The sequence below is a fragment of the Passer montanus genome, unplaced genomic scaffold (assembly GCF_014805655.1).
Source record: "Passer montanus isolate IOZ18808 unplaced genomic scaffold, ASM1480565v1 scaffold139, whole genome shotgun sequence".
NCBI classification, from domain to species: Eukaryota; Metazoa; Chordata; class Aves; order Passeriformes; family Passeridae; genus Passer; species Passer montanus.
Window position 1 is genome coordinate 566,791 of NW_024360830.1, and position 18,774 is coordinate 585,564.

The 18,774-nt window shown below is 43.3% G+C and overlaps 1 protein-coding gene across 2 annotated transcripts; it reads left to right on the forward strand.

Annotated features, from left to right (window-relative positions):
- The first annotated feature begins 1,454 nt into the window (after positions 1 to 1,454).
- Positions 1,455 to 18,753, forward strand: ELMO2 (engulfment and cell motility 2). Of its 2 annotated transcripts, none has more exons than XM_039699744.1 (20): positions 1,455 to 3,460; positions 3,595 to 3,635; positions 4,138 to 4,210; positions 4,540 to 4,590; positions 5,546 to 5,727; positions 6,521 to 6,620; positions 6,801 to 6,952; positions 9,120 to 9,198; positions 12,710 to 12,760; positions 13,068 to 13,190; positions 13,813 to 13,947; positions 14,370 to 14,474; positions 14,554 to 14,662; positions 15,299 to 15,435; positions 15,743 to 15,906; positions 15,989 to 16,101; positions 16,406 to 16,513; positions 16,849 to 16,925; positions 17,229 to 17,306; positions 18,443 to 18,753. In XM_039699744.1, exons 1-20 carry the CDS (start codon positions 3,383 to 3,385, stop codon positions 18,641 to 18,643), a joined length of 2,157 nt encoding a protein of 718 aa, XP_039555678.1. In that variant the 5' UTR covers positions 1,455 to 3,382; the 3' UTR covers positions 18,644 to 18,753. The 2 variants fall into 2 exon arrangements, with proteins under 2 accessions (XP_039555678.1, XP_039555677.1); XM_039699743.1 differs by having other exon boundaries at positions 1,508 to 3,460; positions 16,843 to 16,925.
- The last annotated feature ends 21 nt before the right edge of the window (positions 18,754 to 18,774 follow it).

Here is an 18,774-nt window from a genome sequence, read left to right on the forward strand (position 1 = left end):
GACCGGGGCCCATAGGCATAGTGCTTTACCCCCAAAGTGCAGGCCTTTGGAGCAATGTAGGATTCCAGAGGCAGGGAATCCGAGCCATTTGCTTCTCTGGTTTATCTAGAGAGGGGTGTTTCTCATTGCTTGGTGTGTGAGGTAGCATAGGAAGCTGCATAGCCTTCAGGCTGGACTCTGCTACCTCCTACCCTTTCATGCTGCTTGGCCAAGGAATGTCTTTTCTGCCCACCTGTCCCACTAGTCCCTCTGCCAATGTCACTTCCAACTTCAGCTTGGCCAGTTGGTACCATCTGGGGACTTGCTGAGGACTGCTGGCGGTGTTTTGTTGCATCTACAGGTTTCAGAAGCTGCAGCTATTTGCTTGTTGACTGGGTGATTCTACCAGGCAGCTTTTCTTTTTCAGGGAATGTTCTTTCATCCTCCTCATTTTCATTCTGTGTGCAGCACACTTTGTTCTCTATCTGTAATGAAAAGAAGATTGAGTTTGTGAATAGGGAAATTCTGCTTAAAATACTGTAGTTGTTTTAGCTTGCAGCTTCTCAGAAGTCTTTTGAATAGTGTGTTTTTAGTGGCTCTGCTGATTTTTCCTTGCCCTGCAGCTACCCCTGCACCACTGCCTTATATGACAGATCTCACTCTGCAGAAGCAGACTGAAATAATTTTTGGTGGATTTTAGCTTGGCTTCTATCTCTCTGTACAAACCGTGAGAAATTGTTTACGTGCTGTTGAGAAGAATGTGCTGTGAGAGCATGCACATAAGTGACTGACTGACAAACACAATTGCGCAACATCGTGGTCTGTACTTCTTCACAAGAGCTTCTCAACAATTTTATCAGCTCTATCATTGTTGCACTGCAAAATATCCATTGTAAAACCAAACATCTTGACACCCCTCTTGTCTGCAGATGCACAGTGAAATCTTTTCAAAGCATGCTTTTGGCAGACAGCCTCACGTTAAGAGGCTGACCTGAAGTACCCTTTGTATTTGCAGTCCAGTCATCCTCTTCTGGAAAGCTGCTTCTGCTGAACTATTGATCTGTGTTGGTCCTTCAAAGCATTGTTTGACCCAGACTGTTCTAAAAAGTTTCCTACCTTTTTAAATTTTTAATTCCTGCTTCTCTGGGTTCTCTTCAGCCAAGTCACTTTGGTGTTCAGATCTCTGTCTTTGTAAGAGATACCTGTGGTGTCTGCTCTGTGGTGCTGCTGTGCAAAAAAAATACCTTGAAGATATTTTTCAGAGTCTTGAAGCTCTGTTTCTTTCACTGTGTATTTGCTGTGCCTTGAATACTGATTGGAATAGGGAGCATGGTTGCCAGTCATGAGTGGGTGCTCATTTATGGAAGAAATTTGGGACAGAAATAAGTGTTAAGTATCATAGTGAGCTACTTTGAATTTGTATGCAGCTGAGAGTTTTTTGGGTTTTTTTTTTAAGATACCAAGGTAGTGCAATACAACTTGGTTGGTCCCTGGTTTTGGTGGTGAGGATATCAGGAGAGCTGCAGGTAGAGTGCATGACCTGTAGGTGCTGTGTGCCTCTGCAGTACTTTTTTGAAGTATGAATGGATGAAACAGGACATTTATATGGTTATTGAGAATGTGATTTAGTGGTGGACTTGGCAGTGTTATGTTTATGGTTGGACTTCATGACCTAAAGGGTGTTTTCCAACTAAATGTTCTATGATTTCTGCAGGATTTCCCCTCATATCAGCATTTCTGTTTTAATGGGCACTTCCCCTGTCTGAATGAGGCATGTTCTTTGAGTGGGAAAGGACAAGTTAGACATTTTTAAAGGCTTCTACCTCTAGTAATCTGGACATCTTTGTTTTGGCATATAAATTGCTGTATTTCCTTGTACTTTTCAGTAGCAACTTGCCACTTGCAATACAAATAAGACTATGACTGTACTGCAAGAGGCTGAAGGGAAAAGTGGTAATTAGATGCTAATTACTCATGCATAATTACTCATGGGTAAATTAGTTTAAAAAGTTGCAAATACAGTTCTTAATACTCGGGGACTAATCTTTGAGCCTTGTCTCTTGACTGTGTGTTTGTTGTGTCTTGAACATTGAATAGATGTAGATGTTTTCTGGTTGTGACTTGGCTCGCTCGTGGGAGAGGTAATTACCTGTTCAGTTATTGCAGGCTGGTGCTGGGGATGTTGAGGGTGTGATTCTGCACAGGACTGATGTTTCTCACACTTTCACTTCAGGCCATCATAGCCTTTAATTGCTGGAGAGCAGTGAGTGGAAATCACACACCATTTGGGAACTATCTGTTCCTAGATTTAATACGGGAAAACCCTGCAGGTCTGGGGGTGTCATACAAACTGGGCTCTTTGGGGAGTACTGGTAATTGCCCTGAGTCTGCTGCTTTTCTAAGGTCAGCTAATGTGTGCTGCTTATCTGGAAGGTTGGAGATGTTGTTTTGAACCTAACTTGACTGGCCCTTTTCTGAATGAGATGTGTTTAGCCTTACAGTCATTTCATGAGTTATAAGAAAATACAAGCCACTCTTGGGATTGGTGCTCAAACAGAAAGAGAAGGCCAGGAGTACTGACTTGTGGCCACCTCTGTGAATTGGGGTTGGCTTTCCAGAATATAATGAAATTCTGAATCTGGTTTAGGATTAAGGATAGGAGTGCAAGAGGTTACGTAGTCAAATTTTTTGGGCACAAACCACTGTGTCTAACAACTAATTTGTGTTCAGGGTTTGGTCTGAATGCAAGCTTATGCTCTGAAAGGCACATAAAGGAGTGAAAGGTACACTTCCAGAGCAAATGCTGAGTTACCTTATTTTCTGTGATGGATGCTCGTGTTTTGGATTTATGATGTTACAAAAAGGGAACAGGATAAAGTTAGCTGCTGCTGCTTTGCCTAAAAGCCTGTTTGGGTATCCTGAGTGGATCAAGTTGTCTAAGAAATTTGGATGGGGCATGAATTAACACCAGCCTGTGGGAGTGGGCTACCTGGACAGTCTGTTCCTGCTCTCACCTAGCTGAGCCTAGGGAGCTGCTGCTTTAGTGGTCCTGCAGCCTGAGCTGCCAGTACAGACAGTGGGTGGCAGATGGGGCTTTGCTGATCAGTGACCCTTCTTCTTGTGAGTGTCCCAACAAGCTCTCAGAAGTGTTTCTCAGGTGAGGAAGCTGGGCATGCAATTTCACAACATGCTGTTTGTGTGAGGCCTTGATCTCTGCTAATAATGGCTGTTTTGTCCCTGTCAGGCCCAGGAAACCATAAGGCTGAGCTTAGGTGTTTCAAAGCTTGGTGTTAGATCCAGTGTAGCAAGTGAAATGATTTTCAGAGAAGATGCTCACTATCCTTTCTCTGAACAGGTGTGGAGGTGTATGCTGTTGTAAGGGCACCTGGAGGAGTCTGGAGCAATGCCACCACCTTCAGACATTGTGAAAGTGGCTGTTGAGTGGCCAGGTGCCAATGCCCAGCTGCTGGAAATAGATCAGGTGAGACCTGGTAACCAGATGGGGGAGGAAAGGCACCCCAGCGTTGATACTGGAATGTGGGAAGCATAGAAATGGGCAGTATTCCTTTCTGGTTGAGAGGAACACGGCTACTGAGGACTCTCTTTCTGTTCTAGAAAAGGCCTCTTGCATCCATCATCAAGGAGGTCTGTGATGGGTGAGTAGTTCTCTGGGAATCCTTGTGGAGAAAGTCTGTCCTGCTGACAAATCTTGCTGGGTTGCTGTGGAAGTCTGCTGCTTGCTAATGTGCTGCTAGCACAGTCCTTGCTGCCTGCTGCTGGTTTTGGCCATGGAACGGGCTGGGGTTTCAATTGTGAAGAAAAAGATCTCCTGGAAAATGGAGGCCATCCATTTTTATTCCAATTCTAAGTGTGTGCATTTGTATGCCTTGGGGTCAGTTCTCTGAGGATTGGCCCATCCTGCTGTTCTTGAAGTGTAGGCTTGTTCAAGTGTTCCACAGAGCTGATTTAGAGTAGGCTTATGTCCCACATTGTCCTCAAGAGGAGTTTTCTCTCCTCTTTGGGAGACCTAATTTCCCCTGCTAAAGCTTTGCTTGAAACTTCTTCTGCATCTTCCTGACATCAAGCTCCATTTCCTAATTGACAGTCAGAAGAAAGGGGACAAAGATGCTTAATGTATCCTTCTTCCTCCTCTGCCAGGTGGTCGTTGCCAAACCCTGAGTACTACACGCTGCGTTATGCTGATGGTCCTCAGCTCTACATCACAGAGCAGGTCAGTGGGAGAGGCAGTTTGCTGATATCCTGGGTGAGAGTCCGGAATGTCTTGGGCTACAGGCATGGAACAATACTGGCACTAATCCTTGAGGAGCAGCATCTCTGCTCTCAGAGGGATTCAGACTCAAATGGTGCCATTCAGCAGAGGAGCTCTGCACTGCTCCCTTTGCATGCCTGGGTGTGGGGACTCAGGCACTCAAGTTCAGTACCCTCAGGAGGGCTGTGTGGCACAGGAGCCCCTTTACTCTGCATAGATGTGCACTGTAGATCCAGCTGGGTTATTTCCCCCCCACTTTTCCACAGTTTAAGTTTGGGTTTTCTTTCCAGACTCGCTGTGACATCAAGAATGGAACTATCCTCCAGCTGGCAGTCTCCCCGGTAAATGCTTCCTCACCTCCCTGTTTCTCAGTAACTCTCCATGGGTGGCAGGCTGTTTCTTACCTCTTGGCTTTTCTTTCTCCTTCTCCCCAAATTGCAGGGGGAGATTGCAAATTACCTTTGTTGTGGGCCCTTCCATGCAGTGAGGCATGCACTCTTTGTTTCCCCTCCTGCCTGTGGTGTGTGTCTTTCCTTTGGATGCTCTGCCTTTTTATAGGACTTCCTGTCAACAAATCCAGTCTGCAGTTTTAATGCATCTCCTAGATTAGAATGCAATGAAACACCTGACAAATGAATTTTCAATGTGAGTGCACTTGGCATGGTCAGTTAGAAAGCAACAGTTCCAGCAACCGAATACAAAAAATTAAAATAGAGACAAATTTGATGAAGAGGAGGTTGTTCTTGCTGAATTATTGTTATTGTGCCTTCAACAGTCATCTTTTGCAGCTTTCTTTTTTATTTAAATTCTTAAACCTTTTTTTTTGTGCAAATGTCTTGGCATAGAACTGAGGTAGGACTGGGAGAAGGTACTTGGGCAAAAGGGAATTAAGAGGATATAATGATCTGTGCCTGAGAAATCTTACAGAATGTCTTGTGGATACACAAAATTAGATCATGAGTCTTTTTATCAATATTGCATTTCTTTAATGGTGTTGCTCCATATTTCTGTACCCACCTCCACTCACCTCAGCGAGGAGAAAAACAGGCATTTGCTCTAACATGCAAACCAGCATTTCACTCACCTCCTGCTTGGCTGTAACTGTTGCTGAGAGAAGCCTTTTTTTAGTCTGTCTTAGACTTGCTGACTGCAGCTACTGAATGTGACTTTGCTGCTATCTCTACCCTGGCTCTGCTCCCCCTGCCCACCCGTGGGTTCTGACAGAATGCTGATGGTGGCAGGACTCAGCCTGCAGGTGCCTGGGCTGTAACTGGCACCATCCCTCTTTCCTGCCAGTCCAGGGCAGCTCGCCAGCTGATGGAGAGGATCCAGTCCCACAGCATGGAAGCCCGCCTGGATGCCATGAAGGAACTGGCAAAACTTTCAGCAGACGTCACCTTTGCCACAGAGTTCATCAACATGGAAGGGATTACAGTGCTGACACGGCTTGTGGAGAGTGGGACCAAGCTTCTATCCCAGTAAGTTTCATTTATTCCAGGACTCTGGGAGAAGGCCTTGAATAAGGGGCTCATTTTGCTTGCTGAAGTGGCATTAAGCAGCTAACCTTGGAGCAAATGCTGATCTGTGGAGACAGAGTCTTTCCAGTCATTTGCTAAACCTCACGGGGCAGAAGAGGAGACAGTCATGATTTGCTCTGGAAGTTTCCTCAAGCACAGTCACAATGAATTATGGTACAAATAATTCAGTTGGATTTTCTGTTGCAGTTGTTATATTTCATTGAAAGTACTTTTAAAGTCTTGATGACTTACTGTAATAACATTTATAGCTCTTCTTATATATTAGCAACTAATACATTTTTGGCATTTTTTGCAATCTTCCCTTCAGTCTCTTTTATCTTTCTGTCTTGTGGTAATGTATTAAATTTTCCACAATTCATGCTGTGCCTTCATTTTATTTCAAGTCAGGTCCCAATATTTAGAGGACAATTAACTTCCCTAATTTTTTTTTTCTGATGTGAAAACATGTTTGCTCCTTTGAGTAGCCAAGTACTGATCCTGGTGATTGTGAGTCTCTGGTGGCAGGACTAGGGACTTACTGCTGCTACTTTTAATTTGTGCTGGTAACCAGGAAAAGTAAAATATCTTTCTACAAAACAGTAAATTATCTGCATGAATGCATGCACTTTATTGCTCCCCCAGGTGCCAAACTCTGTTATTGGGAGAACGCGGTGACATTTTTCTCTTATCCAGCTTGAGCAGGGTTTTTATCTTGCCAGCAGATCTCTTGTAACTGAATTCTTCAATTTCTCAGTTACAGTGAGATGTTGGCTTTCACCCTGACTGCCTTCTTGGAGCTCATGGACCACGGTATTGTCTCCTGGGACATGGTCTCAATAACCTTCATCAAACAGGTGAGTTTGGGCGGAGGCGGTGAGCGGATTTTATTTCTTTAAAGCATCTCCCAGGAAGAGCACAAGACTCTGAGAAGCTGAGTGCTGTCTGAGAGCAGAGTGCAGCCCCCTTTGTGAGCCCTCAGTGCCCACAAGGTGTGCTGGCTGGCAGAGCTGACCTGCTGCTTGCTGTGTGCTCAGATTGCAGGCTACGTGAGCCAGCCCATGGTGGACGTGTCCATCCTGCAGCGCTCCCTGGCCATCCTGGAGAGCATGGTGCTCAACAGCCAGACTCTGTACCAGAAGATTGCAGAGGAGATCACTGTGGGGCAGCTCATTTCCCACCTGCAAGTGTGAGTGTCCACCCAGCAGTGGTGGGATTTATACCAATTTTATGACTACTTGTTTATTTAAAAATACATCCTCTTACATTTGGAATACTTAAAGGTTATATTTTTTAAGCATTACCAATGGGACAACTTACTTGAAGTTTAAGATTTCTAATGGATTTTTTTAAAAAGTGAGATCCTAGAAAAATGTGTTCTGGAAGAACTTGGGCACATGAGTGTTGAACAAAGATATTTAGCTTTAAATAACTGCCCAAGTGTGCTCAGTGCTAGGACCAAACTTGCATTTCACTAGAACAACTTCCCAAAGGTTTTGCATCCTGCTGTCTGTCACTTTCACCCGTCTTTAAATTGTCTCCACTAGAATGTAAGAGCTCATCATCTTGTGGGTTTTGTCCTGCATACTAAGGAAGAAAACAATTGCTTTTCTTGCTTGGAGGGATTAAAAATTCCCTTCATTTCTTTCCTCTCTTTCCAAACAAACTGGAAAATTAATTTCTGTCTCTTAGGGCTGTTTGTCTAGGTCAGTTCTACTCTTCATTATGAAAAAGCTGCATGTAGTTGTTAGAGCTTTGAACAGGTTGGGTTTTTCTCAAGCCTTTTAATTCTGAACGTATGGAAAAGCACTATTTGTGAATGTGATTGATGCTCTTTAATCAGTGAACAGTAGTTTAACCAAATCACAGTGCAAACAAAGTATTGCATCAATGTCACTCCATGCTTGGAATGTTTATACATTTGAATTTGGTTAACAGAAAAGCTAAACAAGTTCTCCTGAACACCCCAGCAGCTTTGTTCTGCAAAGAGCATTTATTGTCTCAGCTTTATGATTTCTGGTTCACTCAAACACAGATTTGCTCCTAACATTGAACACACTTGTGCAGTTTTTTAAAGCAAATTATCTTTGTTCAAGACATAAACTTGTGTGCTTAAGTGCTTCCAGAACACAAATGGTCACTTAAAAAAGCATCTGTGGAGGGAGTATTTTAGAAAAGGAGGTGGAGGGTGAGTCAGGATTTGCTGGTGGTTTTCTTGGCAAGGCCATCAGGAGGCAACAGTTCATAACAGAGAATATGTTCTGGAAGAACATGACCATGGAACATGACCAAAGAGATGAGTTAGAAGAGGAGAAACTAACCTAAAAAATTGTTCTGCTTTGTCAAAAAATAAGCAGTGTGGTGAAAAGAGCAACAAACCCTGAAAAGGAGAGCAAAAGTGAATGTCAGACTTCAGAGACCTGTGCAGCTTGGAGGCCCAAGGAGAGCCTAGGATGCTGCATGGAGATTTGCATGTTTGAAGTACAGCAGATTGGCCAAAATGAAAAAGATTTGCGAGGGAGCAATAGAAGAAAGAATATGGTTGTTATCTATAGATATGTCAAGGTGAGGAAAATAGGTATTTAAGCTAAAAGAAGTATTGGCTTCAGATCTTTTAAGAAAAGATCTTTTATTTCTACATGTGTAGTTAAATAAATAAAAAATATTTTTAAAAAATAATATTCATGCACAGATATTAATTTAGTTGACACACAAGAGCTTGATACAGTGATGTGCACTGGCTCAGGCTGAGGGATAGAGTGACTTTACAGCCAAGGTCTACCCCCCCAGGAACAGTTAGAGTATTGCAGGAAACAGACCTGCATTTGACAGAATATCAGGAGGAGGACAGAAGAATATCATTGGCATTTAAAAGCTTAGTTTTGTGCTGTTTTGAACATGACAAGTATAACCACATGCTCTGTGTGACCTAGGAGGGGGCTAAGCACCCTTTACCTGAAGAAGTTCTTAGTTCCATTTGATTTTGGTGGCTTCCATTGGCATAGGGGAGAAAAATAACTTGCTCCATACGAGTTTCAAGCTGTATCCACGTAGCAGACTGTACCATAACCAGGTTTTACAGAGATAGTTTCAGCACTGGAAACAAACTGTGGTGGTGCTGGGCTGCAGTTTTCTCTGTCTGCTGGATAATGGACCTATCAGTCAGAAATCTCTGTCAGGTTTTTGCAAGCCTTTTGAAGAGTTGAACATCATAAGCATAGGTTACATGAGTCCTGCTTGTCTGTTGAAAATGCACAACTGCTGTAGTCAGTGTTCTGATGGTGCAGGTAAAGCAGCAAGCTGTAATGTTCTGTACTGCCTGTTGCCTCACAAGGCTGCCTTTTTTGTTTCTGCAGCTCAAACCAAGAGATTCAGACATATGCCATTGCCTTGATCAATGCCCTCTTCCTGAAGGCACCTGAGGACAAGAGACAGGTTTGTTCTTGCCTTTTGGCTTTAAACCTGAGTGATGGTTGCTGCCTGGCTGTTTATGCCTCAGAAATCATATTGTCTGGGCAAGGTAGACCTCAGACCTTGCCAAGAACTTAAGTGCCTGTTTCAGTATGGCAACAGAGGAGAAAAAGTGCCATCCCATTAATAATGTGTCCTGGAGCACACATCTATATTTAGGAGATGCTCAGAAAGGATTCTGAAAGACCTTCAGAGACAGAAAGTAATCCTGCAGACAGCATGGGAAGTTTTTTTAAGTTAATTGTGTATGGGAAAGGTAGGCTGGGTAGACTCCTTGGGCTGTGTATTCTTAATAAAGAAACACCCACCTCCCTCTCCCCCAAAAAGGGACTTTTCTTAAGTCATAGGGGGATATTCCTGCAAGCAAACATGAGAAATGAAACACTGCCCTGCTCTGAGGAAACTCCCAAGATCTCAGCTACCTGCAAGATGTGCATATGTGTGTATTGTGTAGCTTTGCTGTGTTAAGCCTTTCTTCTCTAGTGCCCTGTTTGTGCCTTATTCCTGGACTCCAAGCTAAATCCTGTCTGCTTCTCTTTGTGCCTTTTTTTGCTTTCTGCCAGCAGGACAAGCTGCTTAACCCACTAGACCTGCCCATCACTGTAAGTAACTCAAGCCTGGGGGCTGGTCATGTAGGGGGCTGTAGGCATGTTAGCTCTTCTCTAGCTGTGCCCCCTTGTATCCCAGGGATGATGCCCACAGCCTCAGAGAGTGGATGAACCCAGGGAGAAGGGCGGGAGGACTCCTGGGGATGCACTCAGACTGTGGAGGGGAGAGCAATCAGTAGCAGGAGAAACCCTGAATGGCTTTCTGTGCACACAAGGTCATACAGGTGGTCACAAAAGGAAACTGATACTGCAAGACTGACCAGGTGAACCAACTGTAAAACTGGAACAAGTCTTTTAGCAATCTGGATCTTCTTAAACTTACTGCACCATGAGTTTATAGCCCAGATCTCACTTGTGCTAATGACAGTTTCATATCCAGCTGCATCCTTCTAAAGATAGAGCTGTTTGTCTGTGAAGAGCAGTCACAAAACTTGATGCTGACTGGGGACTAGAGCATAAATTCTGCCTAATTTGTGACTTCTCCCTTATGGTGATTGTAGTTTAAGAATGTTTTTTGCCTTCTGCTAACTCCAGGGAAATCACCCTTCTTGTTAATGGGTTGATTTGGAACCTTCTGTATTGAGATAATGGTAGGTTTTTTGGTTTTATGCATGGCACAGAGAATATTCCACTTTTTTCAAGGATGCAGCACCTTCAGAGTGCAAACTGCCATCTCAGTAAATGTTACATAATTTCTAAAATTAATGGATATGCTTAATACATGAACATAAGGAAAATCATACTCCTCTGTTGGTAATTCAGCAAAGATCATAGACTTCATAGGAAACAAAATTCCAAGGGATATTTCACTTTTTTCCCCTCCCTTGAATACAATCCAAATGACCACAAAGAGCCATGGAGTTGCCTAAGGGACTTGGAGTATCTTCCATATGAATAGAGCCTGAGAGATTTGGGATTGGTCAGCCTTAAGAAGAGAAGACTCAGGGAGGTTTTATGTGTTTAAATATCTGATGGAAGGGAATAAAAAATAGGGAGCCTGACTCCTCTCAGTTGTGCCTATTGACAGCACAGGAGGCAGTGGGAACAGCTTAAAACCCAGGAAATTCCACATGAAACATGCACACCCACAAGACATAAATATGAGAGTGGTCAAACACTGCAACAGGTTACCCAGAGAGACGATGGAGTCTCCATCAGTGGAGATATTAAAAACCTGACTGGACACAGTCCTGAGCAAGCAGATTTGTCTGATGTTGCTTGAGCCAGTAGAGTTGGACTAGGTGATCTCAAGACATCCCTTTCAGCATAAATCATTCTGTGTTTCTGTGACCATCAAGCAGCAAAGTGGCCCTTACTGGACTCTCAGCAGACCATAGATCCCTTAGCAGTGGTTTGACTGTCTGTGTCCTCATGCTTCTTTCTATGCTGTTTAGAATTGTTTAATTGTCTTTGTCCTTCCCACTTCTTATCTGCTTCAGTCACCTGTTAACTCCATCCCACGTACAAACTAATTCCTTCAGAGAAAGGATTCTTTGTGTGGCATGCATGAGCAAATGCTAACAACACAGCCTTGTCCTATTCTCAGTACTACATCTCACAAATAGTAGTAGAAAATAATGACTCAGAGGGCAGTGTGTTCTCTCTGAAAGCACCTCCTACTTCATCTAGATGCTCCTTAGATACCTTCCACTCAAGCACTGACTCACTTTGGTTGTAAGATGAGTGCTGCTGAACTTGCAGCCATTACAGCTTGGCTGTCAGTCACTGTCTTGGTTCAGGAGGTTTCTGTCTGGATCAAAAGGGATAATAGGAATTCTGAACAAGGTTAATGCATACATTTTAGCAGACTTCTTGTTCTGTCAAGAGTGATGTTGATGGGAGCAGTTGGAAAGTCTTGGATTGCTCAGAATGTACAGCTGATTGAGTGCAATTGTCTGAGACTCCACATCTGCTCCCAATTCTCAATCTGCACTGCACAGGAATGTAAAGAGAGATCTCAGACTGTCAGTTCTTTTGGACTTCTTCCAGATGATAAAATGCCCAACAGATTTTTCTTACCCAAAAGATTTTGCTTGTAGCAGCAAACTCATTATATTCACCTTGACATTAGCACTTGTGCCATTCTCCTAGCAGGGGTGATAAGGTCACTGATGTGTTAGAAAGTGCATCTTCACAATTTGCAAGGAAAGCACAGGTTAGGTTTTTGCAGATGCATATGTTGCTGGAACTGAAGGCATCTTGCATCTGCTGAGACTGTTTGTCATCATGACTTGATGTTTGGGAAACCCTCCTCATCTAGAGAAGGAAGCCATGCAGTCAAGAGGGAAACTGGAAGCTTTCCTCTAAGCATGAAAATTATTAGCCTGTATTTTTGTAAATTGAAATGCTTCTGCAAATCATCTTCAAGCTGCCTTCTGATCATCTCTTTAGAAACTGGACAAAGGAAATAAATTGCAGAGGGAGAGCTTTTGAGAGGGAAGAGACCTGAAACCTGCCTCCCATAGCTCTTGTTATCTTGGGTGTTCACCTTGGTATACAAAGCTGTGAAATGCTAATTGGAGGAAGCTCTTGGAGGTGGCAGACTTTTCCTGGGCAATGCACAGTGTGCTCCCTGCTGCCATATATCCTAGCAGTGAAGTACCATTTGATGTCCAACATTAAGCTAAATTTGCTTCTGTGCTTTGACTCTGCTAGTGGCTTTCTCCACACCAGTGATGTTCTGTAGGGGAGCCATCTATGAGTTGTGCTGAGATGCTGTGCTAAATTGACAGTCTGTAGAAAAGCACTTTGTTGTGTGCCAGTGCTATTTCCAATTCATAGGCTACTTCCATTTTCTCCTTTATGCACTGTGTGGGCTTTTTGTTTATATTTCACTCATGTTATTTCATCTTTAAATTCCACAACAGGAAATGGCTAATGCATTTGCCCAGAAGCACCTGAGGTCTATAATCCTAAATGTAAGTATGTCTGGAATGACAAAGTGCTTCCTAATGTCCTCTCAATGGAGGTTTCACTTATGCATAGTGTAAATTTACTGCCCTCAGGGCACTTGCAGAAAAGTGACTCTTTCAAAGGTAAAACTTATTCAAAAGGGAGTTACCAGGATGCTGCTTTCTGCTGTTACAGAGCATTATAATTATGCTTCTGGTGGGATATGGAGGTTAAACCACTGAATGTTCATATAGAGAGATACATATGCCTAGGGTTAATACCTCAGCTTTTATTTGCATTCTCTTAATTTCTACCCTCTCCTTTATTTTGCAGCATGTGATCAGAGGAAACCGTCCCATTAAAACAGAAATGGCACATCAGCTCTACGTCCTGCAGGTCCTGACCTTTAATCTCCTGGAAGAGAGAATGATGACCAAGATGGATCCCAATGATCAGGTCACTATTAGAGCTGAGTAAGATCTGATAGAATAGGCTGTACAAGGGGCCTTTTTCCTGGGCTCCCTAGTGCTATGGAATTTGCAGTGCATGGTACATAAAGTTTCAAACTTGCCCTTCACATTGTTAGGGTATGCTCATGACCATCCTACTGCATTCTGTGGGACTTTGAGATGTAAGTGGGCTCTGAAAGTCATATACTTCTTTCTTGACCAGTGTGATGCCAGCTGTAAAAGTGGTTACTTAACCTCTATGACAGGCACATCATTTTATCCATTTGCTTGCAGTATAAGAGGAAAAATGGGCATTTTTCAGGTGTCTGTTACTCAGCTGTATTACAGTTTTTAAGGAGAAATGCCATAGCATTACTTGAATGCCTAGAAATTGTCTGTAACTAAACTTGCAGTTAAAGAAAAGTGCAAACAGATATTTTGCATTACCCACTGTACTGAAACTTGCCATTTTGAAATGGATTGCCTCTTTGTGTATAGTGTTAATGACCCCTGGCATCTCTCTGTGTTCATTGTGTGAGCTCTGAGGAGAGTTGCAGGAGTGTGAAATATGTGAAAATACTGCTGTAGTGATTGATCACATCACCATTTCCCTGCCTTCTGTCCTTCAGGCACAGAGAGACATCATATTTGAGTTGAGAAGAATTGCATTTGATGCAGAGTCTGACAGCAACACCGTCCCTGGCAGCGGAACGGAGAAACGCAAAGCCATGTACACCAAGGACTACAAGATGCTGGGATTCACTGTATGCATCTAGACTGTAAACCTTGTCAGGGGAGTCTGAACAATCTCCACAGGAGTTGTGGGGAAATAAGGAACAGGAACAGCTGTTTCCTTTACCTTACTTCAGTATCTGAGTTGAGAGATTCAGTTTCACTCACACTCCCGGGGAAGATCGTTATGAACTTGCTGAGGGGTGAAATGTAAGGGTTCATTAGGCATTCTCTGGAGGTATTTCCTTACCATGTGCACCTGTGCTATGAAGAACTTGGAACCAGCCTCTCCTCTAGAAAGTTCAGCTAGCATTGTCAGGAGGTGTTCAGGGTTACCTCTTGGATAGATGTAAGGGAATGCCTGATGGACAGGTGGTTTGAAATTAATTCAGAAAAGGTTCTCACACAATTCCTTTGAGCTAATTTGTGTGGAATCTTTCTACACTTTTCACAGAATCACATCAATCCAGCCATGGATTTTACACAGACTCCTCCTGGGATGCTGGCATTGGACAACATGCTTTACTTGGCCAAATTTCATCAGGACACCTATATCAGGGTATGTGAAGCTGCTGATTTTTACAGATGCCAACACCTCAGCAGCTCTTCTTAGTGTGTGTGACATCCTGTTGTTGTAGATTGTTCTGGAGAACAGCAGCCGAGAGGATAAACATGAGTGTCCCTTTGGGCGCAGTGCCATTGAGCTCACCAGGATGCTCTGTGAGATCCTGCAAGTTGGGGAACTCCGTAAGTACCATTTATTACCCAGCTTTGCAGGCTGCTGGGCTGATGCTTCTAGAAACTAATATCCACAAGCATTTGTACCTTGATCTCACTTCTGCCATGTAAGGACAGAGTGAGCTTGGAATTAAGCACAGTTGATGTCAGAGTGATAATACCATTATCAAAATAAGGTAAGTAATTTTGGTGTGTGCACTCTGGTTCTCCTGAAAAACTGATACATGCAGAAAGCTTCGACTTCCCAGAGCTTAAGGAGGGTTCTGTATTAAAAAAAAAATAGTCTTGAAATCACCATGAACTTGGGAAAAGTTTGTTTGCTCTGACAGCTTCAAAACAGCATTTTGAGAAAATTAACCACTGTAAGAAATTCCACCAGAGGAAGGTGGGAAACACTGCAAGCAATTATTTTGGGGGATCAGGATGAAAAGGGCATGAGTCACAGAGGTTTGCATGGTGAAGTGTGGGGAGAATTGCCAGTGTCAATAAACTATCTATGGGGTGACAAAGTATTGAACTGTCTTGATCTCTTGGAGTAAGTACTGTTGCACACCACCAGGTGTCTGTCACTGTAGTGGACTTTAGCTACTCCTAGTACCTTTTGTCCAGCATGCTCACATGGCTGTGGTTTGTTTCTTTCTGAAGCCAATGAAGGCCGGAATGACTATCACCCCATGTTTTTCACCCATGACCGTGCATTTGAGGAACTGTTTGCCATCTGTATCCAGCTGTTGAACAAGACCTGGAAAGAAATGAGGGCGACAGCAGAAGATTTTAATAAGGTCAGGGTGGAGAAGAGGTATTTTTGTAAAATGTTTGGTCAATCAGCACATGTTCACTCAGCCTGTACGTTTGGTTAAGGAGTAGGGCACAGAAGATGTGATATGGGCTGTAAGGGAGGATGACTCAACATTTATGTGGAATGCCCTGAGGTCCTTCTTGGTTCTTCTGGATCTTCACAGTCACTAGTGTCCTGATACTCCTGGTCCTGCTATCCCATGTCAGGTCTTTGCTGCCACTGAGTTGTGCCCTGATACTCCGCTGCCAACAAGAACGTGACTTATTTTTTTTCCTGTCCCACCTCTTTAGGTTATGCAGGTTGTTAGGGAACAGATCACAAGGGCTCTGCCCTCTAAACCCAACTCCTTGGACCAGTTCAAGAGCAAACTGCGCAGCCTGAGCTATTCTGAGATTCTGCGGCTACGCCAGTCTGAGAGGATGAGCCAAGATGACTTCCAGTCTCCACCTATTGTGTACGTGCCTGACAAAAACAGTTGCCTTCTATCCCTGCCGTTATCTCCATTTTCTGCTTACTCTTCCATATTCAATTGCCAGGGAGCTGAGAGAGAAAATCCAACCTGAGATCTTGGAGCTGATAAAGCAGCAGCGCCTGAACAGGCTTTGTGAGGGAAGTAGCTTTAGGAAAATTGGAAATCGCAGAAGACAAGGTAAGGGGACAGTGTCTGCTGTATTTTTTCATGAGAAGATCTATAGCAAAAAAGATCTAATTAATTAATCTGTCAGCAGGCATGTTGCCAGAAAGAAAAGCTGGTTACTTGGCTGTCCATATCAGCCAGTAGTTTGGGATGGCACAAATGTGCATTTCTAAGAATACAGCTGTCCCCTCATGAATAAGAAGCTGTGCTGAGGAACTGGGCAAGCAGATGGATTGGGTGGAGAGGCTGTAACAGTGGCTGTGAGACCTTATGTGAATGATCTTGCTCAGCTTACCCTACTTGGTGTGTGTTCCAGAAAGATTCTGGTATTGTCGCCTGGCTCTGAATCACAAGGTGCTACACTATGGAGACCTGGAAGATAATGCCCAGGGGGAAGTGACCTTTGAATCTTTACAAGAAAAAAGTAAGTCCTGGTTACAGGCTGTGCACTCATCTGTGCTCTGCTGTCTAGAGCTGAATATAATCCTAGATAAAGATGAAAGACACAAGGCTGAAGCCCTGACTAAGGAGATACCAACTTTTGGTCCTTGCCCAAATTCTTCAAATCCTTGAATTACTTGATAGTTCTTTTGTAAAAGCCAGCTGCAGGGATGTCTTACTGGTAATGTGTTTTGGAAAACTACACTAACAAGCTAAAAAAACCAAACAGTGTTCAGTTGCAAAGACAAAACAAAGTTCTGTATTTTCCTGGTTAGGATTGCTTGTTTGGGAGTTTTACTTTTTCACTGTTAGTTCCAGTTGCAGACATCAAAGCCATTGTCACAGGGAAGGACTGTCCACACATGAAGGAGAAAAGTGCACTGAAACAGAATAAGGCAAGTGCTCCCTTTTCACTGTCATTAATATCTAATGGGGTAGTGTTTGAGATTGAAAGTGAGCAAGAGTGAATGATCTCCCCCGCTGCAGGTGTGCTGTGTACAAACCCCATCTCCTGTCTGAGCCCTTTCCTGGTGTTCCTTTGTGACTGCAGGGAGCTGTAAGCATGATTGTGCTGTAGTCTCTTCAGAATTGCTCACACAAAGTGTCCTGAGCTGCAGCAAGGCAGCTCTCGGGGTGGCAGGCAGAAGGTGCTGTAATGTTCTGTTCAGCTGCTGAGTGAAAGATTCTTTTTCATTTAGGAAGTGTTAGAATTGGCCTTCTCCATATTATACGATCCCGATGAGACCTTGAACTTCATCGCACCTAATAAATATGAGGTAAGAAACGTAGTGGTTAAGCAGTAGAATATATATCAATTAACTTCAGAGATTAAGAAGGATGGGTTGCTTCTCATTAGAGACTCGAGCAGGCTCTCTCTCCCCAGGTTCATTCCTAGAATATATTGCTGATGGTTTATATGAACCATCTTTTTTTTTCCCTTAATTATCTTTTTAATTTAAAAAGAAAAAAAAAATTCCACACTAATTTCCCCTAGTCTGGACTGCTACTTTTTTTTCTCCTATGATGCCTAGAATAGGTTCACTTTTTTCATTTGTTCTGCCACAGTAGACACTCTGGTCCTTCTAGTACAACCACAGGCTCACACTTTCCTCTAAGCTTTTAACTTCCAGTGGAAATCTCTGTGGACACTGCTTTAGAGCTGGGGGTGGGATTTTTTCCCTACATATTAACTTACTCCAGTGTTTCTTGTCTTAAAGTTCTCTTAATTTTTGCATGGACAGAAAGATTTGAGCTGGTATCATTTAAGCCTGGAGTCATGTGAAATCACTCGTTTTTGAAATTTTAAAAGTTTAATAGTAATAAAATGGTTATAAAAATAGTAATATAATTAGAATAATACAATTTGAACATTTGAGATTAGGACAATATGAGACAATAAAAACAAAGAGATACGGACGTCTGGGTACCTTTTTCTGGGCAACACAAGCCCGAAAAAGGACCCCTGTTAACAGAGGATTAACCCTTAAAAACAATTGCCTGTTGGATATTCATACATCTCATACTTGATGCATAAATTCCATTCAAACACAGGATTCTGTCTGGTCACTGTCAACTTCTTCCTCTTAATCCTCATGCTGCCTTCCAGTCGGAGCGAGGTGGGAAGAAGTTAGTTTTCTGCTGATAAGGGAGCAATAAATTCCCTTTCTCTGAAAGATTTAGGTGTCCTGTGGCTTCTATCTGGTGCGAGTCCTTTCTTAAACAAATATCTTGCGTAGCATAGTTTCTATATTAACATTATGTCATAACCTAAAACTATATTTAATACACTACTTAAGAAGATTAATATAGCATAACTTTCTAGCATAATACAATATTTATTTTAATACTTGCGAAAAGCCAATCATAAAACACACATTTTTTACAGTCGTGCACGACCCCTTCTTTTCCACAGTACTGTATCTGGATTGATGGGCTTAATGCCCTCTTGGGGAAGGACATGTCCAGTGAGCTGACCAAGAGCGACCTGGACACGCTGCTGAGCATGGAGATGAAGCTGAGGCTCCTGGACTTGGAGAACATCCAGATCCCCGAAGCGCCGCCGCCGATCCCCAAGGAGCCGAGCAGCTACGACTTCGTGTACCACTACGGCTGAGGCCGAGCCCGCGGGGCCGCCGCTTGCTGCCGTGCCGCGGGCTCGGGCCGGGCCCCGGCGCCGCCCGCCTTTTGTATCGGTTCCAATAATAACCAGTAGCGCTCCTCGCCGCCGCCGCCTCCGCCTCTTTC